Source organism: Bos grunniens, chromosome 13 (assembly GCF_055505025.1).
Source record: "Bos grunniens cultivar Pamir isolate PY7600 chromosome 13, Bosgru_T2T1.0, whole genome shotgun sequence".
Classification (NCBI taxonomy): Eukaryota; Metazoa; Chordata; class Mammalia; order Artiodactyla; family Bovidae; genus Bos; species Bos grunniens.
In genome coordinates this window covers 56,838,293-56,860,834 of record NC_141177.1, presented here as the reverse complement: position 1 = coordinate 56,860,834, position 22,542 = coordinate 56,838,293, and the positions used below count along the sequence as shown (strand labels likewise).

The window sequence follows — 22,542 nt, the reverse complement described above, 5'->3', positions numbered from 1 at the left end:
TCTTTTTTTTTCCCTCTCAAGTTCCTTCTCTCTTAGGTCACTGGTTATTTGTGGATGATGTTGTTGTTGTTTAGTGCAAAGTCATATCTCTTTTGCAACCCCATGGGCTGTAGCATGCTAGGCTCCTCTGTCCATGGGATTTCCCAGGCAAGAATCCTGGAGTGGGTTGCCATTTTTCCTTCTCCTGGGATCTTCCCAACCCAGGGATGTAACTTGTGTCTCCTGCGTTGGCAGGTGGATTCTTTACCCCTGAGTCACCAGGAAAGTCCCCTATTTGTAGATAGCATTTAGCTATTTCCCTGTTCCCTCTCCTGAAAATGGAAGTGGACTTAGTGTTTGGTACCCAACTTTCTTTTTCATGCCTTTGTTCCCTCTCTTGAAGCTTCCTATTTCGGTGTGTGTTTTTCCTTTAAATGTGTGGCATTCGGTACAGTGATCAATGATCCTCGGTAATTGCCCCTCACTTGAGAATCCCCATTCTTCCTCATTAAAGACCAGACAAGGCTACTTCCTCTCATTGACCGGTGCATCAGATCTCTTATTTATCCTCAGTGTGCCATTTAGCTGTTTAGTGCTGTCCAAGTTCAAGAGAGGAAAAAAAAACCCAGAAACCAGTGAATCACTGATGGTATACGTTTATGGTGCTACTACTAAGTCGTGTCGGACTCTTTGTGACCCCATGGATTGTAGTCCACCAGGCTTCCTAGTCCATGGGATTTCCCAGGCAAGAATGCTGGGGTGGATTGCCCTTTCCTTCTCCAGGGGATCTTCCCAACCCAGGGGTAGAACCCACATTTTCTGCACTGGCAAGCAGTTCTTCACCAGTGAGTCACTTGGGAAGCCCAGAAGTTTATCGTACACACACCAATAAGACACCTTGCAAAGCACAAGCAACGAGGCTCAGAGATGGTTGTTACAGAGCAGCTTATATAACGTGGAGGCACTGACGGTTGATTCCTCACAGCGCTTGGTTACAATATTAAAATTTTCTGAAGTGAAAGGGAGTTGGTTCACGGTTCCCACCTATAAATGGGGGAAAGTGAAAAGTGAAAGTCACTCAGTCATGTCCAACTCTTTGCGACCCCATGGGCTGTAGCCTGCCAGGCTCCTCTGTCTATTGAATTCTCCAGGCCAGAATACTGGAGTGGGTAGCCTTTCTCTTCTCCAGGGGATCTTTCCAATCCAGGATCAAACCCAGGTCTCTCACATTGCCTGTGGATTCTTCACCATCTGAGCCACCAGGGAAGCCCAAAGAATAGTGGAGTGGGTAGCCGTTCCCTTCTCCAGTGGCTTTCCTGACCCAGGAACCGAACTGGAGTCTCCTGCATTGCAGGCAGATTCTTTACCAGCTGAGCTACCAGGGAAGCCCCTATAAATGGGGAGAATGATTTAAGTCTCATGATTTTCAGAGGCATCCTTGAAAAGAGACCCGTCAAGTGAGCCTCACTTGTCTTGCAAAATCAGATAAATTGATCTTTGCTTGTCTGACTACCCTGGTTTTGTCTGCTCAGGGAATTTTCAAGTCTCTGTTTGTGTTGGGTTTTAACAGTGCTTACAAGCTCATTCACTGAGGGGCCTAATTTGGGGTGTGTGTGCTTGCTCAGCAGGGCAGCTGGCACCTCCATTTTGTGCCTCCTTGGTAGGAACAGACTTAGTGCCATTTTCCCCTGGGTGTCTTCTTTGGGGGTCACCCAGGGATCCAGTAACTACGTAAGAGAGAACATTCCTTTTCTTTTCTTTTCTTGGTGGGGAAGCCGTGCTTCTTTCCAAATACAATGAAACTTTCTTAGTTCCCAGGTATCTTGGTAATGGTTGTCCACGTTGTCTTCCTGAGCTTGTAAAATTAACTAGGGACTCCTCATCACTACTCTTAACTGCACTGGGCTTTTTAAAACTCCTCTATTCAACACCTCATTTATTGGTTTCTAGTATTTGCTGCTGTTATAAATGTGATTTCTTCTTGCTTATTAGCCACACCCCCTAGAAGTATGTGTGTTAGCAGTTCCTAGGCTGCACATTTGAGAATTCGGAGAAGTCCAAAGCATACATTGGAGGAGAACACACTCTGGAGCCATCAATTAAAATTCAAGGCAGCCACCCTTTGCAGATGTAAATTGAGGAAACAGCTCTCCTTTTGGACAGCTTAATGACCTGTATTTAATAGTAGGAGGCTGCTCGCAGATGCAGTACAGCTGGGCAAAGTTGGATCCTCGCTGCTCTTCAGAATGCACAGTGATTACAGCCATTGAAATGATTCAGATTCTTAGCCAGAATCCATAACCAAAATCACAAAGATTCTGCTCATCAGGGTGGCCTTTCCACTTGCACTGTTTGCCCAAGCCAGTGACTGATGCCTCCATCCTGATAACACCCTGGGCTGGATGGTCGTCTCCACCACAGATAGACCCTCCAATGAGATTGGGATGAAAGAGTGCTGGGTTTCAGGCCAACTTCTCTTCCTTGACGGCACATAATTTCGCTGGACTTGAAAAAAAGTGAATGTAATCTGAGTAGCAAAATGTAAGTCTGGGAGCCATACAATACACAGCTGCTGGAGGCAGTGGCTGTGTTCTGATGCCTTGTGTGTGAGATTGGCACGGATTACTGTGTGTTGTTTACTCATTCAGTCATGTCCAGTTCTTTTGCAACTCCATGGACTATAGCCCTCCAGGCTCCTCTGTCCATGGGATTTTTCAGGCAAGAATACTAGAATGGGTTGCCATTTCATTCCTAGAGGATCTTCCTAACCTAGGGATTGAACCTGTGTCTCTGGCTTGGCAGGTGGATTCTTTACCACTAAACCACCTAGCAGGTTTTTTTTTTTTAATAATTTCCAGGATCTTGTTATCTTCATGCAAAAGCCCAGGTGAATTCAACAACAACAAAATCCAAACAGTCCCCTTCAAAAATGGGCAAAGAGCCTGTATAGACATTTCTCCAAAGAAATGTACCAATGGCCAGTAAGTCCATGAAATGATGTTTGACATGACTAATGATTAGGTAAATAAGAAGCAAAATCATAATGAAGTATCACCCCACACCTATCAGAATGACTGTTACCAGAAAACAGAAAACAACAACCATTGCCAAGGGTGTGGAGACTCGAACTGTTGTGCACTGCCAGTGAGAAAGGAAAATGCTGCTGCTAAGGAAACAGTATGGCAGTTCCTCAGAAGCAGAATTACCTTATGATCCAGCATTTCCACTTCTGCGTATATACCCAAAAGAATGAAAAGCAAAACTCAAGGAGATAATTGTCCATCCATGTTCATAGCAGCATTATTCACAAGACCAAAGGGTGGAAGCAACCCAAGTGTTTATTGACAGATGAATGAAAAACTAAAGTGTTGTGTGTACATAAGATAAATATGCAACGTGCACTCAGTTGCTCAGTCGTGTCTGACTCTTTGTGGCCCTGTGGACTGTAGCCCACCAGGTTCCTCTGTCCATGGGACTTTCCATGCAAGAGTATTAGAGCGGGTTGTCATTTCCTACCCCAGGAGATCTTCCCAACCCAGGGATCAAACCCGCATCTCTTGCTCTTCTTGTATTGGAGGCAGATTCTTCACCACTGCGCCACCTTGGAAGTCCAAAATGAATGTGATTTGACATTAAAAAGGGAGGAAATTCTGACACATGCTACAACATGGATGAACCTTGAGGCTATTATGCTAATGAAATAAGCCAGTCACACACACAAAATAATTACCCTATGGTTCCGCTGACATGAGGTATTAAAGTAGTCAAATTCATCAAGATAGAAAGTAGAATGGTAAGAGCAAGCCCTCCAGGAGACTGTGACATATCCCGAAGTTTGGGAACCACTGCTTGAGAGAAGGGTGGACCATCCAGCATGAAGGAGCCTCTGTTCTCCTGTGCTGTGCGTGTTCAGGTCAAGTTGAGTGCTTCTCGCTAAGGGGGTTCCATTGGCAAATAAATGTAAGAAACATAGCAAAACAGATCTACCTTGGATATCTGCTGCGTGTGTTTTCCTATTAAAGGCTCTGACAAGTCCTATACTAGGGAGATTTAATTCATCTTGTTTAACCGGAAAAAGTGAAAAGTGGAAGTGTTAAAGTCGCTCAGTTGTATCCAGTTCTTTGTGACGCTGTGGATTATAGCCTGCCAGGTTCCTCTGTCCATGGGATTTTTCAGGCAAGAATACTGGAGTGGGTTGCCATGCCCTTCTCCAGGGGATCTTCCTGACCCAGGGATGAACTTGGGTCCCCTGCATTGCAGGCAGATTCTTTACCATCTGAGCCAGCCACCAGGGATGCTTCCACAAATTCTTGAATGAAGAATACATTATCACTGTGGTGATACCTGATAGTCTTTTTGCTAGGAGTCTTCAAAAAATGGGGAGCTGCTGTTTAATGGATACAGAGTGTCAGTCTTTACAAGATGATAAAGAGCTCAGGAGATAGATGGTAGTGATGGTTGCTCAACAATGTGAATATATTTAATGCCATTGGCCTAGAGACTTAAAATGGTTAAGATGATAAATTTCATGTTATGTGCCTTTCACCACAATTAAAAAAAATAAAAGGTTAAATGAAGGATTCCATCTTTTCTCAGCAATTCAGGCTTTGGAGGGACATGTCAGAAATAAAAGGAAAAAAGAAAACAGCCAAGGAAAAGGATCTTGACTTTATTTTCAACTAATTACAAACGTGGTTTCTTTTACAGAGCCATTTTTCTCTCAAGAAGGGAGCTGCAGCCTTGGGCATTGGAACAGACAGTGTGATTCTGATTAAATGTGATGAAAGGTGAGCATGAATCTGCAACCCTTGTTGGTTAGCAGTTTGCAGTTTGTATACATATGCCTTAAAAGTCTGAAAACAGGTGATGACCTGTAGGGCACAAACCTGCCTCCTTGCCAGCTGCTGATCTTCGCTGTTTCTTTTCCCCTCTTGCTTGGAGTCCTGGGACGTGGTTCCTCAGTGACGCAGAGGCATTCACAGGCTTTTACTGAATCCATACCTTTGCTGAATCAACCAGAATTTTCTGCACCGAGAAGGTGCAGAAGGACATTTATCATCTGGGCACTTAAGCAGCAGCCAACGGGTTGAGAACTGATTTATGGAGGTGTCATTCCTCCAGGCACCACAGATTGTGTGAACTTGATGGAGTGATTACAGGAGGGGGACAGTTTAGGGAGCAGAAGGTAAATAAGGCCTCCAGCAACTCATCAGCTCACAGCCTGAGCCAAAGAGGTCTCTTAGGAAAACTCCCTGTCTTAATCTGGTACCCAAATTTCATAGGTAATCTGGATAAAGGTGAGGTTAAAATGTAAGAAAAATAAATTTAGTCTTAAAAGGATTGAATAAGAAATTCCACTAAATTAAAAGGAAGCCACTCAATTCACCATTTGTTTATTCATATGAATTTATTAGAGAGATATTTATGATCACTTACCATGTCACTAGGTTCTAGAAAAGCATAAGGCATAATCCTAGTTCCCTGGCTGTATATGACCCAAGTAGGGAGATGGCCTGTGGGCAGAAGGAGGGTGGGGTGACCTGGGGAGGAGCAGTGGAAATGAAGCGCTGGAATTGACGGGAATTACTGACTGACCCGGGGGAGGGTGTGTGCAAGTTGACAGGTGAGAGGAGAGGGAACACCAGGCTTCCCAGCTAAGTCCATGCGGTGCTATTCTCTAAGCCAGGAACCATCCCCCCACCACCCTGAAGTGGAGATACTGAGTTCGTAGAGCTTATGAGACGTCCAAGTGAGGGTGTCAGGGTATCCAACAGAAGCATCAGCCTGGAGGTCAGAAGATGTGTGATGGGAGCTGTGCAGAGTGGGCCTGGGCGAGAGTCAGGGGAACCCATGTGTCAGGGACATGCAGAGCGGAGCAGCTGCCATGCAGACTGAGGAGGGCCAGCCAGAGCTGTTGGAGGAGAATCAGGACCCAGGGCTGTGAGAGTGTTTCTAGAAGTGGTTGAAAGCTGAAAGGATTAGTCGCTCAGTCGTGTCCAACTCATTGTGACCCCATGGACTGTAGCCCACCAGGCTCTGCTGTCTATGGAGTTCTCCAGGCAAGAATACTGGAGTGGGTTGCCGTTTCCTTCTCCAGGGGATCTTCCCGACCCAGGAACTGAACCTAGGTCTCCTGTATTGTACACAGATTACCGTTTGAGCCACCAGGGAAGCCTGTGGAGTGGGTGCAGCATCAGATGCCAGCAATAGATGAAATGAGGGTCAACAGCTGCCTCTCAGCTTTCCTTATAAGAAGGTGGCTGATGAGTTTGGCAGGAGCAGTTTCAATAGAGGGTTGAGACTGGAAGGCAGTTTGCAGTGGGTTCAAGGGTAAGCAGAGAGGAGGAAATGGAGAAAAAAGCCAGATGTTTCCAGAGGTTGAGCCATGAAGGGGAGGAAGCAGGGTGGAAGCTGGACAGAGTCCAGCGTGGTGTGGTTTGGGTTGTTTTGAGGAAGGGGGCTTAAAGAAAAGAAAGTGTGAAAGAAAATGGAAGTCGCTCAGTTGTGCCTGACTCTTTGCGACCCCATGGACTGTAGCCCGCCAGGCTCCTCTGTCCATGGGATTCTCCAGGCAAAAGTACTGGAGTGGTTTGCCATTCCCTTCTCCAGGGGATCTTCCTGACCCAGGGATTGAACCCAGATCTCCCACATTGCAGGCAGATTTGCGGGCAGATTCTTTACTGTTTGAGCTACCCAGGAAGCCCAAGGGGGCTTAAGACATATTTAACTGCGCAGGGAAGAGTCTGCTAGAGATGAAGTGTGAATTATATGGGGAAAAAATGGAAAAAATAGCCAAGGTTTAATTTCCTCTGTGAGTTCCTTATTCTTTTGGCTGAAATTATGTAGGAACTGCCTCTGAGGAGCTCACAAGCAATCTGAAATCATCTTACGTTATAAAACAGGAAGGAGACAGAGAGGAGAGAGCAGGAGTAGTGATGGAAGGGCAGGGGAAAGGTTTAGGGAGGAGGGCTGGTGAGGAGGGGAAGGGGCCAGCTGCTAGTGGATTTCAGTTCAGATACCCTCAGCATTAGAAAAGTTCTTAGACATTTACTCATCCAGCTTTTTTTTTAACTTTGTAGTTTTTTGAATAATTTCAACCAAAGAAAAATTGCAACGATAGTAACAAGAACTCTCACATACTCTACACCCAAATTCACCAGTCACTAGCATTCTGATATGCTTGCTTTACCATTCTGTTTCTTTCTGTGGATGGAATTTAATATTAATATTACGTATTGAACATAATGAATATTACAGTATTTTTTAGTTGCTAAAGCATATCCTACGCTTTGCGACCCCATGGACAGTCGCCTGCCAGGCTCCTCGCTCCAGTGGGATTTCCCAGGCAAGAATACGGAGTGGGTTGCCATTTCCTTTTCCAGGGGATCTTCCCGACCTAGGGATAAGACCCATGTCTCCTGCATTGGCAGGTGGATTCTTTACCACTGAGCCATCAGGAAATCATTACAATATTACATACATTAATATATGTATATTATAGATATAATTTTTTCTGAATCACTTGAGAATTCCTTGCAGACATCATTTCCCTTTATCCATTAATGTGTCAGTGTGTGTTTTTGTTTGTTTGTTGGCCATGGCATGCAGCATGTGGGATCTCATTTCCCTGACCAGGGATCGAACCCATGACTCCTTCTGTGGAAGCAGAGTTTTAACAACTGGATCAACAGGGAAGTCTAGTTCAATGTGCATTTTTTTTATAACAAAGATATTAATTTACCTAATCATAGTCCAGTTACCAAAATCAGGAAACTTGACATTGACACAGACTAATCTTTAATCTATCCGCCCTATTCAGATTTCATCAGTTGTCCCAATCCTATCCTTTCAGTTCAGTTCAGTCACTCAGTTGTGTCCAACTCTTTGCCACCCCATGGACTGCAGCACGCCAGGCATTGCTGTCCTTCACCATCTCCCGGAGTTTGTGCAAACTCATGTCCATCGAGTCAGTGATGCCATCCAAATATCTCATCCTCTATTGTCGACTTAGAGCTATTTTTTTTTTCCTGTGCAGGTTCACAGGTGACACTTAGTTTTCACCTTTTTAGTCCCCTTTAATCTGGAACTTGTCCTCATCCTTCCATTGTTTATCATGACATTGATATTTTGATGAGTGTAGATCATTTATTTTGCAGAATATTTCTTAATTTGGGTTTATTTGACATTTCCTTATGATTAGATTCAGGCAATGCATTTTGGGCAGGAATTCCAGGAAGGTCTCTCCACTGTAAAATGACTGTTCTCTACTTTGCTGCTGCTGCTAAGTCACTTCAGTCATGTCTGACTCTGTGTGACCCCATAGACAGAAGCCCACCAGGCTCCCCCGTCCCTGGGATTCTCCAGGCAAGAACACTGGAGTGGGTTGCCATTTCAGGGGATGCTTTGAGACTATATATAAATACTATGTCCCTCCTAAAACATTCATTCACTAGTTTAGCATCCATTGATGATGCTAAAAGAAGGAAGAATTTCCTTTTTCTCTCTTTTTCCATCTCTCTTGCTCTCTGTCTGTCTGTCTATCTGTCTGTCTCTATTATATGTTATCAGTATGGACTTTCAGGTACTTTTAGAAAATTCTCTCCAGCATTCTCTTCCACTTTCTTTGATTTCTCCATTTCTTGCTCCTCCCTTCAGGGTTCCCTTTAACTTACCTAAATTATTAGTAAATTGCTATTAAACCTCACAGGAAATATGTCTGACCAATATACATGATACCCTGTTGGCCTTGGACCAAAAAAGTCGTCAACCTTTCAGCCCCCTTGTAACACAGTAGTAAGTCTCTTGTAGAGTTAGCCTGTGGAGAAGGCAATGGCACCCCACTCCAGTACTCTTGCCTGGAAAATCCCATGGACGGAGGAGCCTGGTAGGCTATAGTCCGTGAGGTCGCTAAGAGTCAGACATGACTGAGCAACTTCACTTTCACTTTTCACTTTCATGCATTGAAGGAAATGGCAACCCACTCCAGTGTTCTTGCCTGGAGAATCCCAGGGACGGGGGAGCCTGGTGGGCTGCTGTCTATGGGGTCACACAGAGTTGGACACGACTGAAGTGACTTAGTAGCAGCAGCAGCAGCAGCAGAGTTGACCTGAGGGGCGGAGATCAGGAGTAAGGCACAGTGCAGTGACTGCTTCTAAAACTGGTAGTTCCTTGTCACTGCTGGGGGCTTTTGCTATTAACAGTGGGTGTAACATTAGGCAATTTCTAATGGAAGGATCACGCATGCGTTCTTCTTCGCACACAAATCTCTGTGAACAGAGCCAAGCTCTCAGCTCTTAGGCTGATAGAATTATTATAGTTCACCAGGGTCAATGAGCAGAGTCACCAAAGACTCAAGCACCCGATTTGTGACCTGCCCAGAGGGTCACACTCCCCAGTAATGGGCTCCTTTGGGTAAGATCGTTTTCCCCTTCACAGCCATGGAAAGATAACCATGAATCTGTATAGCACAGTGTAATCTGTGTCATTTGTTTCTTTCCACAAAGAGAAGATTCTTCCTGCAGATGGCTCTAGCTGGCAGTGTGGGATTTTGCTCAGGCAACTTCATCAAGCTTTCTGACCCAATAGCATCATATGGATTAAAAATTTTTTTTAATTTATTGAGATAACCTTGGTTTATCATAGTTATAAAAATGTCATGTGTACAACATAAGGTTTTGACTTCTGTATACATTATGAGAGCATCATATGAATTTTTTAATACTTATTTTTCATGCTTAGGTTTTTTTAACCCATTCTGACACATTTTGCTTTTTAAATTAAAAAAAAAAAATTTTTTATTTGGCCACTCTGCATGGCATGTGGAATCTTAGTTACCCAACCAGGGGGCAAACCTGTGCGCCCTGCAGTGGACGCGTGGAGTCTTAACCACTATATGGCTAGGGAAGTCTCCATCATATACATTTTTAAAAGACTATCAAAATCAAGAATCTCCATGTAAAACTGCCTCATCCAAAGCAGCAGTCTGGTTCAACAGTCCTCCCTTTTAATGGCAGTTTTTTTCTTAAACACTGGCACCTAACAGAGAATAACACCGCAGAGCATCAGCCACTGTTTCACTGGGTGCTTAGAGGCTGCTGCATACCTAAAGGTAAAAGATACACATTTTGCTATGGAAATACTTCTAAACCAGACATACAGGATGCAACAGCTGCCATCTAAAGCTTCCCTGCATGAAAAGATGCTTGTCTGGAAAAGCTAGGACTGCCAGAGAGCTTCTAATCCTCGGAGGAGCCTGTTGGGGAGTTTGGAGGCTCTCTTCCTCCTCACAGCACGTGGGCAGATGGGGATGCACAAAGTCATGGCCGGACTTCCTTCTGCTAGCTGCCCTACGTCTGTGATGGCTCAAAAGCCTGGGTCCTGTGAAAAGTGCCTGGCTAGTATGTTACACAATTATGGAAATACCTGCCAGGATGAAACTTCCATTTCTAAAGGGACGTTTCTCAACGTGGACCTAGGTCTGCCTGTGTCACAGTCTCCTTGTTAGAAATGCGGATTGCTATGCATGTTTTTTACTTGTTATTGTTTGTCTCCTCTGTTAGGATGTAAGCCCTGAGAGTAGAAACTGGCCTGTTTACCCTGGTGCCCCAGCACCCCTAATAGCGTTTGGCACATAGTGAGTCTTCAGTAAATATTTGTAGAATGAATTAATTCCAGGGCCCTATCACTGACCTTCTGAATCAAAGTCCCTAAGATCAGGGCCAAGGAATATGCATTTTGAAGACATACATCATGATTTTTATGCATGCGAAATTTTACAAAGTCATCCAATTCTAAGATCACTGAAAAGGTGAAAAGTTTTGTCTACAGAGTCTCCCGTACTAGCTTTCTGATCAGTCACCAAGATAAAGTGAGTATATTAATATTATCCTGGGGTGAAACATTTGCCTTCTAGTCACATACCTCCGACAAATGTCCATCTGCCCCCTGCAGTGTGCCAGGCTCTGGGTTCCAGGTGGACAAAGCAAATACAGGTTTGAAGGCTGGATGCCTGGAGAAGTCTGGAGCCTATCTGTTAAGGGAAAACCCAGAGCTTTCCACTCTGTGAGAAGCAAACACTTGGACTTGATGACTTGACAAGGCTGTCCCTTCTCCCTGCCTTCGTGTGGAAATGGATACAGTGTATGTTCACTGGGCTTCCCAAGTGGTGCTAGTGGGAAAGGATCCACCTGCCAGTGCAGGAGACATAAGAGATGTGTGTTCTATCCATGGGTGGGAAAGATCCCCTGGAGGAGGGCATGGCAACCCACTCCAGTATTCTTGCCTGGAAAATCCCATGGGCAGAGGAGCCTGGTGGGCTACAGTCCATAGGGTCGCAAAGTCAGACATGACTGAAGCGACTTATCATGCCTGCATGCATACGTTCATTACTGCTTTCCCAGCAGGCGTGAATGATACCTCCAATTCTTGAAAGCTAAATGCCATCACAAAGGATTTATCTTATCTTCTTCAAAGACAACAACATTTGCCAAGAGGTTTCCTGTATGTTTGGCCCTTTGAGTTTGTTCTGGAAGCTTGGCATTTACTTTCTCTTTTCAGCCAGGCTTTACCTGATCCTAGGCTGTCACGCAGGCAACTGTCTTATCCTATTTCCTCATTTGAGAAATGAGACAATCATTGAAAAAAAGAGAATGAGGTCTTGGGCCCCTCCCAATTCTGATGTTCCCTATCTGTGACTTTTCTGTGTGATCTTACTGCCAAGGGTTAACAAAATATCTAGATGTGATTAGTGAGCAAATAGCAATTGTCAAGTCAGTCTCCCCAGAACTCTCCAAGGCAGAGGAGGTTAGTCATGGTAGACTAGGTAACATTTGAGACTTGCAAACAGTTTCTGAAAATCTCCTCTCAATTTTATGTTTATCAACAAAAGCACCTTTGCAATTTCAAAGTACTTAAAACTTAGTTTCAAAGGTAAATATAAGACCTGAATTTCCTCTGAAATGTGAACCTTTTGTTTTTATCATGGTGGTGCAAGGTGTTTTGGCATAGAGATCTAAGAGAGGCCGAAAAATCACAACTTTCTTTTTCTTTTCTTTATTGGTGTATAATTGCTTTATAATGTTGTGTTAATTTCTACTATACAGCAAAGTGAATCAGCTATACATATACATATATCCCGTCTTTGGGGGATTTCCTTCCCATTTAGGTCACCACAGAGCACTGAGTAGAGTTCCCTGTGCTGCACAGTAGGTTGTCACTAGTTATCTGTTTTAAACGTGATATCAATAGTGTATATATGTCGATCCAAATCTCCCAATTCATCCCCTGCACTTCCCCTTTGATATCCGTATGTTTGATCTCTATGCCTGTGTCTCTGTTTCCACTTTTTGCAAATAAAATCACAGCTTTCAGGGATGCTCCCAGGCCAAGCTGTGAAGTGTAGGGAGACATGTGGGGTGTGAAGGGCCTTCCAGAACTCTCCACGCCCCCCACCCACCCCTGCCACAAGCCTGCCCCTCCATTCCTTCTGTCCCTCCTTCAGAGGCCTGTCCCACAGAAAGTCCCCAGAGGTGGGCTGCTCAGATTAGAATCACACCCTCAGCACCCAATATACATTTAATGGTCTTTGTTTCACTGCAGTCCAACTGATTAATCACTGGTGATGTGTCCATTGCGGTTGCCAGGTAATTAATTGCATTTTAATGCTTTATTGACCAGGGCATTTTTGCAGAAACTAACACCTATGGCATTCATAGGTCTCTGGTCAGTAGTTTGTTAACTGCCCTTCTTTGGAAAATAGCTTCACAAAACTCAGTGGTTCTCCATGCTTTTTAGAGCAGAGGGACTAACCTCTGCTTTCCATGCCAACCATTATGTAATACCTTCTTTGTCAGCTTGAAATGAAAATTGTGGAAGATACAATGCCCACTATGCCCAAATTACTTTTATAAAATGGAGACAGGTGAGGAAAGTAGTTTAAAATAAAATAACATGTTTCAGTCAGGAAAGCTTAGGCAAGACAACACTAGAAGCTGTAATGAAGTAGCCTAATGGCTTGCTCTGTATCTAGATCGATATCTACCTAAAATTACAAGGATCCCCACAAAAGACTGTGAGTCTAAGGGCACACTCCAAACCTCACTGACTGTCCCCTCGATGCCGGTAGCATTCCCAGCTGCTTAAGGTGACAACCTCCTGCCCATCACTTATTTTTCCAAGCTGCGTTTTACAAACCTAGATCAGTGACCCCAATGTGAAAAGTTTAGCAGTGTAGAAACCTCAGAAGAGTTCTTTTGGTTCAAAAAAATCGTTCATGCCTCCAGTAACGTACAGGTATCTACTCTGTCCTTTGCTTGGTTTTTCCCTCCAGAGTCTTGAGGCAGGAATGCCATAATGCATTATAAAAACCTCAACAATCAAAGCTCTCTTTTCTGGAATACTTCCTAAATGCCAAGCACTTTTAAAAATAATTTTTCATCTATTAACTCATATAACCCTTATAACTCCATAAGTAATATTATCGCTAAGGTATGGTCATAATAGGCACAGAGAAATTAAGTGACTTGACTAAGACCACACATCTAGCCACCTCTAACTTCTTGTAGAAATCAACTCCTTTGATTACTATAATAGTAGTGTTTTTTTTTAATTACTAATTTATTTATTTTGGCTGTGCAGGGTCTCCGTTGTTGCACAGGGCTTTCTCTAGCTGCAGAGAGCAGTGGCTACTCTCTAGCTGCAGTGCACGGGCTTCTCATTGCGGTGGCTTCTCTTATTGCAGAGCATCGCTCTAGGCTTGCGGGCTTCAATAGTTGTGGCGCCCGGGCTTAGTTGCCCCAAGGCATTAGGATCTGCCAGGACCAGGGATCGAGCTCATGTTCCTGCATTGGCAGGTGGATTCTTAACCACTGGGCCACCGGAGAAGTCCAATAGCAGGGTTTTATAGTAACTAAAGCACTATGTGTTTCTATTTTAGGAAGGAAAGGATGAAAGGATGGAGATGAAAGGTGCCTGTCTGACATTTGAGCCCATGAGTTCTTGGTCTGCTTTGTGGTTTTAGCTCTCGGAATGTAACTGAGTAGCTTTGGACGTAATATTTTCATTCAGATGTTTCAGAGTGGATTTTCTCTTCTTGGCATTTCATCTCTGTGTGCAATTGCAGGTCTGTTTCTTGGAAGATTTGGAAGACAAATCTTTTTTCTAAATCTGCTTTCAGTGCCAAATGTCTCACTCCAGAACAGGTTTGCTCTAACTAAGGAGATTGCCTATAAAACAGGCTCTGTGCAGAGTGGAGAGACACGTGGACAGCGGGATCGGGCGTCTCCTAAGCACATCAGAAATGACAGTCCAGCATCACTTGAAGGAAATGCCTTTCTTTCTGGAAACAACCAAGGAATGATTCCAATTGGTCCTTATTACCAATCATTTAAGGTTGAACTTTTACCCCCTTGCAACTCTTTGTAAAGGCAACAAAGTAAATTATTCAAAGCAAACATATATTTGCTTCTTCTTTCAGGGGGAAAATGATCCCGTCTGACCTTGAAAGAAGGATCCTTGAAGCCAAACAAAAAGTAAGTTTTTGAAGGGAGTTTTATGCAGCTCATAACAAGCTGAGGGTGTGTATTTCTGTTTCCATCCACTAGAGAAAGTGTTTTTGTTGTATTTGTAAAGAGTAAGTGGACTTTTTCATTCAGTCATTACTATTTCTCTGAGTGATGGGCTTTACTTTGAAAAATTCTAAATTACTGAGTAAATACCATATACAGTGGTACTAACAGTTCTAGTAACACAGTTACACTAACAGTTCTAGTAACACAATGGTAGTAACAGCTTCCAGTGGACTTGCCTTCCTGTGTGATGAGGATTGGCATTAAACTGGAAAGACTGCATTCACAAATGGAAAATCCCTAGAAGCTAATTTAGTATATGGGAGTTACTGTGTGTGGTTACTTGAAAGGGACAGTTTTCCTGCCAAGACACATACTGAAATGATTGACCCTCCAAACACCTTATTTTTCAGGAAGCCATTTAGTACTTTTTTTTAGAAGTGACACGTTCTGAAGACCTGCTGAAAATTCCTCCAAAGCTCTAGAAAGTCATTTTCATCCCTTCATGATCTGAAGGTTGGAGCTTTTAGTAGATCTCATCTAGAGTTCCCAGTTCAACAACATGACACATGAATTTTATTATTAAGATCTCAGAAATCATTATTTGTTTTCTTAGGCCTTTTCCTCCCCTGCAAAGTGGCAGCAGGATCCTTTCCCCTTATTCTGGTCCTAGAACCACTTGTAACCACATAAAACTTTGCTGCCACCTAAAGACTGACTCTGTAACATCAGGGCCTGTCGTGTCTTTATGGAGAAACTCTTCACCCTATTTGAGGCCTTCTTCAGCCATCTTTCAGCAACAGCCTATTATTTCCATCAGCTTTCATTTGGTCTCCCTGGTGGCTCAGACATTAACGAGTCTGCCTGTGATGCAGGAAACCCGAGTTCCATCCCTGGGTCGGGAAGATCCCCTGGAGAAGGGAATGGCTGCCCACTCCAGTTGCCTGGAGAATTCCGTGGACTGAGAGGCCTGACGGGCTACAGGCCGTGGGGTCACAAAGAGTCGGACACGACTGAGTGACATTCTTTGGCCATTTTTCATCAGCAGCCTATTATTTCTATCAGTTTTCATTTATCCATGGCCAGACAACTTAGATGGGTAAAATCGTGGCTTATTGTTTACTCCCAAGTGAATCCTCTGAGACTCCAAATAAGTTATCTAGGGATTTTTCCAACGAGGAATAATGGGCTGGTAGGAGTTCCTTCCCTTTGTCCTTTTGTCTGCTCGCTCTATTATGTTCAGAGACCCTGCTATGAAAAAGAAAGACTAGGAAAGTAAGTGGGTGGGTGGGTAGGGGGGAAGGTCAGAAACTCTCCTTAGAATATACCAAAGGTTTGTGGGCACCACCAAGTTTACTCACCCCTGGGTCCAGTGCAGCCTCTTCTGAGAACTGGAGTGCTTGTTCTCATAAGGCAACTGGCAGAGCCAACGGAATGGCCTGAAGAACTCAGATCTGGAGGGCGAACGTCATTCCTACTAGCCTCCAAGTTATCGTCAAAACCCTTCTGGTGGTTCCAAAAAGACAGATGTGTAAGATAGGAGGAGAATGTCCACCTTTTAAAATCAGCTTTTTAAAAGAATCCTTGAACTGCTGGTTTACATTCTTTGGGGCTTTCTCATTTGCACAGGGGTTTGTCCCTTTCCTTGTGAGCGCCACGGCTGGGACCACTGTGTATGGAGCATTTGACCCCCTGTTAGCGGTTGCTGACATTTGCAAAAAGTATAAGATCTGGATGCACGTGGATGTAAGTATTCTAGAGGGACCACCACTGAAATGTTCTCGCACATTTTGCGCCTGGAGCTCATGGAATGAAATGTATTGTATTTTTTTTTTCACTTTAGGCATTTATTCCCAGAATGATGATAGATAAGCTTTTAAAGATCGCAGAGACAATGTAGTACATGACTCACACACTACACGACATGCGCTGTAAGCAATCTGAGGCTGATTATGCCTTAACTTCCCCAACAGGATAATATTCTTATTTCTGGGACCAGGACCTGAGCTAAGCACTTAGTTCTTGGTTCATTGGGTCATAATGTCCACAGAGGAACACACACAGTCACACACATGCAAACACACACACACACATACACACAGTCACACACATGCAAACACACACACACACAGTCACACACATGCAAACACACACACACACAGTCACACACATGCAAACACACACACACAAAGATACACACAGTCACACACATGCAAACACAAATGCACACAGTCTCATACATGCAAATACACACACACACATACACACAGTCACACACATGCAAACACACATGCACACAGTCTCACACATGCAAATACAGAGTCACGTACACGCAAAGCTTCCTTCCTTATGAGAATGATCGAAAGAGTAAATAGGAATTTCATTTATCTAGGAGGTCCAGTGTATAAAAAATTCAACTCAAGTCAGAAACTAGTATAACTGAGGAGGAAAATAGATTTGACAACTTGCTAGGAAATATGAGTCACCAAATTTCCAATGTATGGTCAGCTAGTAAGATAGGCCGTATATGAGACGTTTTGACTCCACAGTTAGTCACACCAAGAAATAATGGAGAGCACTCATCAAGACATTTTCAAATGAAAACAGATGTCAACTTTTAGAAGGACAAACTAATGGAATTTAAATTTAGACCAACATGACTCAAAGTGTGGCTCAATGATCAGCAACTCTCTGAAAACTGCTAACGACCCATGATGAGATCAGAAATCAATGCCACATCGTCACTAAGCACCATGCTTGGTTCAGCTGATGGGTTTTCCATTGTGAGGCTTTATCAACGAAGGAAGCATAAGTTGCTTTCCATGCCGGTGCAAGAGACTTACGTTGTTGAGTAGACTGGCTTAGGTCATTTTGGCTTTATATTAATAATATGCACTCAGAGTTGTCAGAAAGAGTTTTCCTTGCAATGTGAAAGTTGTTTAAAGGGTTTTAATTTATCATTTTTAGTCTAAACTGTGGAGATATTAGCACTTGTAGTTCTGAAATGATGGGCTTCCATAGGACTAAGCACAGCACTGATGGATTGGGAAGGCTCTTTCTCCTTTTCCTGCAGACTGAGGAAGTGTTTGGCTTCTGACACCCATATAAAAGTGGGATGGAGCCTGAGACCTTAGAATAGCCCCCCAAGTTAACCTTTGGAAGTCTAGTGCCAATCCCCAAGTTATCTGGGGTTGAGGCTGTAACTTTCACTCCATGCAATGCTTACTGTTTTGAAAGATACCAAACGCTAGAAATCCAGGCAATGAAAAAACACTGCCTTTGCTTTGTATGCCCTTCTTTTTCCAGGCAGCTTGGGGTGGGGGATTACTGATGTCTCGGAAACACAAGTGGAAACTGAGCGGCGTGGAGAGGTACGTACATTTTTCTCCTTAACAATGTACCATGTGAAAGCTATATATGAAAAGCAAATTACACACAATGTCCAAGAAGTGTTGGTGTACAGGTGAGCCCATCCTCTCTGTGCTCGTGTGCTTTGCCTTGTGTGGTCATAAATGCATGAGTATTTTGTGTAGACAGCAGAGACATCAGATCCTATCCAAGTGACCCAAGTCATATGTCTCTCAAACATAGAGATCATAGAGATTCCCAACTGGCCTCCATGCTTGACCAGAGTACTCAGGAATGACCTTCCTGGGGTCTCAGAACCAACAACTATCAAAATTGTTAAAAGCTTCATGCAGGCCACTGTTTTCTGGGGGGAGAGAGGTCGCTCTCACTAGAGGATAATAACCACTGCTTTAAAGAAACCAATTAATAATTTTGTGATGCAAAGAAGCACCTTGTAATTTATCAGTGTTGAAAGAGGGGTTTGTGGTTTAACGTGGTCCATTGACTTAAAGTGAAACCTGCTTGTGATAACATCGCCTGATGGCTTCATCTCCATAATGGTTCTTTCTGGTGAGTTCTGATGGATCCTGCAGTCACCTTTACTTAGGAGACTAAGAAGGAGACCACTGAGAAAAAGCTGCAAAGCACAAAGGAGCTGATATTTGATTAGCATAAAGCCTACTCAGGGCCAAAGGAAAAAGACAAAGAATCACAGAATGCAGAATTGGTCTCAGGCTTCGGTTCCTGCCCCTATGCAGAGGAAGCTCAGAGTTCCCAGTTCTCCCATCACAACGTGGCAGGTCAAGGATAGCAGGGAGCCTGACATGCCAGGCAACTGAGAAAGCCTGGATTCATCCAGGACTGCCAAATGCCCACTGTGCCCAGCCAAGTAGCCAGGTGTTGTCAAGGGAAAGCTTCCCCCGGCTCTCCCTCTGGACATCTCTGCACAATTTCTGTACCAAGATGAGGAGACTGACAGGGCTTGAAAACATCTGAGCGCACCAATCACACAGGGCAGCCGGGCCAGAACGAATGGACAGGGTGTGCTGTGTGATATCCAGGCCTACCCACACGCAGAGAGCGCATGGGTGGGGAAGGAGGGCGTGGGATTACTGAAGAGTCTGGGGCACCCTGCCTCATGAGCAGAAGGAGGGCTGGAGAAGACTCGAGACAGACCAGCCAAGGACCAGGTCCCCCAGTCTGCTGCCCACATTCTGACTGCAGGTGCCTGTTCAGGTGTGAGTGGGTGAGGATTGGCCTGGCCTCTTCCCAGGGGGAGCCAGCTTTAGGTCTCTGCTTCTGGTTAGTTGATCGGAATTCCTTCTTGTCGTGAAGATCTGCCTGGAACTAGAAGCTAAAGAAGGAGTGAACTAAACAGGAAAAGAGAATGAAGAAAAGAAAACCATCCAGAAGGTGCTTGTTGAGAAGATCGGAACAAAAATTCAGATGACATGCTATCAGAAGAATTGGCCTGTGTACAGAACCTTCTCATCGTTGAGTCCCCTTAAACTGACCAGCACAGAACGTGAGAGGCTGTTTCTATACCTTTTATGCCAGCTGTGGTTCCAAGTGCTGACAGCCAGCCAAGGGTGCCCTCCACCAATGACTACCTGAAAGCTCACTAAATCACATACTCTGGGCTTTGGAAAAATAAACACCCACGCGCCTTTGTACTGAAGACTCTTATTTAAGAGCAAAGCTTAGAACATTCGTTATGGAACACACAGTCCTCTCTAGTGGCTGGAATTCTTGAAGCTGTGTTGGAAGTAAATCTACTAAGTGGAAACAGCCAAAGAAGTCCTTTTTAAAAATGAGGGACTGTCAGGACTTCCCTGATGGTCCAGTGGTTAAGACTCCACGCTTCCATGGAAGGGGGGACACAGGTTCAATCCCTGGGGAGCTAAGATTCTGTGTACCGCACGGTGCTGCCAAAAAAAAAAAAAAATGAGGGACCATTGTTCTGCTTTGAGTGGACCCTCCCCAGTCATCCATTGACCTGAGAGAATCCATCTGGGTGACTTATCAACCAAAGGCTCACTTTCTTTGATGAAGAAGATGTTAGGGCCAAGGGAAATCTGCGTGGACACACTTCTAGGAAAGAAATTTGCCTCACTTGCATGCATGTGTGCTGAGTTGCTTCAGTCGTGTCTCACTCTTTGCAACCTATGGATTGTAGCCCACCAGGCTCCTCTGTCCATGGGATTCTCCAGGCAAGAACATTGGAGTGGGTTGCCATACCCACTTTCCAAGCACGAGGACTCACTCTAAAATGAGTGAATTCCGTGAATTCCTGTCCCCCAGATCCCAAGGTGGCCCCCTGGTCACAGGGATCCCAGAGTGCTGTCCTCATTACAAAATGCCACGAGCACCTAGGGGCCTGCCTTTCTCAGAAAGCACCTTTCTTCTCTGATAACACTGTCAAGCTATTTAGGGATGGGACAGCTAAGAGGGTGCCAGGAGACCTGGCACTCCTGGGCATTGTCAACAGACCTTTCTTTAATCCCTCCTGGCAGCAGGCTGCTGTGTACCTGGAAGAAGCCATTGTTGTGGGGCACTTTCGAGACTTTCTGGCCCAGCTGAAGGTTCCAGCACAGACCCTGCCAACTTACCAATTATTAGTCCTACTCCCACCCCTAAGGGCCAGAGGTTCAGAAACTCAGTTCATTGGTTATGGGCCCTCTGTCTTAGGCAAGGGCCTAAGATGCAAAGTCTTATATGCTAGGAAGCCTGTCTTCAAGGGTTTTAGAATCTAGTAGGGAGACTGCCGTCAACCATGGATTACAGGTCAAGGCAGAGGAATTAAAGGCTCAAGAGACAGATTGTTCCTTCTAAACAGGGTTATTAAAGGAAGGGAAGCCTTTCCCCTGGGGTGAGGGGGGCATGGAGCTTCATCAGGCAGAAGCAGAAGAAGGGTGTCAAGGTGAAGAGCAGGGTCACAGAGGTTTGAGAGGGTCCTTGGGGAAAGTTCAGACAAACTTGGTTGGAGACCAAGATAGATTTGTGACAGAGACCAGGAAGCTAGTGGAGGATCCGGAAGTCCTGCCCAGTGAGTCTCAGTGGAGGGTCTGCCTGCAGAGCCAAATCCAGATGAAGGTAAATCCCTGAGCTGAGCATCGCTGCCATTCGAGCCCTTGTTGTGCATACAGACCCTTGTGTTTCTCGGGTTGGGGATAAACACTGGAGAGGTCCTCCTATAGCAGCCATAGTGGGGGCCTGAAGAGACGCCACCTTTGGCCACCTGATGCAAAGAACTGACTCATTTGAAAAGACCCTGATTCTGGGAAAGATTGAAGGCAGGAGGAGAAGGGGATGGCAGAGGATGAGATGGTTGGATGGCATCACTGACTCAATGGACATGAGTTTGAGTAAATTCCAGGAGTTGGTGATGGACAGGGAGGCCTGGCGTGCTGCAGTCCATGGGGTCACAAAGAGTCGGACACAACTGAGTGACTGAACTGAACTGACTGAACTGAAGAGAGGAGTGGCATTTCCCGTGCTTTGGAAAGGCCACTCTGGGTTCAAGAGGAGGTGGAGGCCAGGACTGAGGAGGGCTTCACGAGGACCAGGTGCAGGAGGAGTGGAGGGGAGAGATGCTCAGGGTAGGAAACAGAGATGTGGAGGGGAAGGAGGAGATGAACCCAGGAGAGCTGCTTCTTGGAGCAGAATGCATCATCAGAGACCAGCTCTTCAGGGGTAATTTATTAAAAAGCCGGTGGTTCTGCTTCCTTCACTTCCTTCTGAAATATTTTGTGTGTGTGTATGTATTGAATTGGCCAGAAAGTTCATTTGGGTTTTTCTATAACATCTTATGGAAAACCTGAACAAATCTTTTGGCCAATCCAATGGAAAAGTCACACTCCAGTTACACTAAGAATGCCAGATGTTACAAAATGCTGACGTACGATTTATATATAGTGCTCTTTTTGCCTTGCTATATTTTCTGTTAATAATCCTTTAGAAATTCCAGAGAGTGTCCTCCCTGACAGATTTTACAGTTTTGCATATCATGTTGAAGAGAGTGAGGGACATTTTTGGGGAGATGTCTTTCATCGAGCTAACATGAGCTTGTAGTATATAAAACACTTTTCTCAAATGTTACATCAGAAATCGAGCACCATTGTGCTGGGAGCATATCATAGCGGCCTGGGGAAGTTTTTCAATATGCATATGCACAAGAGTCGGACAAGGCTTGGTGACTAAACCACCACCAGGACATTTCCATTTTTTACTGGCATCTAGGTAACAGGTTGGAGAAGGCAATGGCAACCCACTCCAGTGTTCTTGCCTGGAGAATCCCAGGGACAGAGGAGCCTGGTGGGCTGCTGCCCAAGGGGTTGCACAGAGTCGAACATGACTGAATCAACTTAGCATGCATGCATGCATTGGAGAAGGAAATGGCAACCCACTCCAGTGTTCTTGCCTGGAGAATCCCAGGGACGGGGGAGCTTGGTGGGCTGCCATCTATGGGGTCGCACAGAGTCGGACACGACTGAAGCGACTTAGCAGCAGCATGCCAGTCACACCCCAAAAGGAAACATTTCAGACTCTCCATGGTTTTCAGTGGATACCTGTAGCATTAGGTCACTGTTAGAGCAAGGACCCTGTGGACAAGCAATGGCTTGAATCCCACTTGCTAGCTATGTGCTCTTGG

At 44.7% G+C, this 22,542-nt stretch overlaps 1 protein-coding gene across 1 annotated transcript in view; it reads left to right on the top strand.

Moving 5' to 3' along the window:
- Positions 1-22,542, top strand: part of GAD2 (glutamate decarboxylase 2) — a 65,950-nt gene that overhangs the window by 22,064 nt on the left and 21,344 nt on the right. The window contains exons 8-11 of the mRNA XM_086331214.1: positions 4,687-4,766; positions 14,453-14,507; positions 16,173-16,289; positions 17,850-17,914. Coding sequence (XP_086187340.1) covers positions 4,687-4,766; positions 14,453-14,507; positions 16,173-16,289; positions 17,850-17,914 — 317 coding nt within the window. The remainder of the gene's footprint in view (positions 1-4,686; positions 4,767-14,452; positions 14,508-16,172; positions 16,290-17,849; positions 17,915-22,542) is intronic.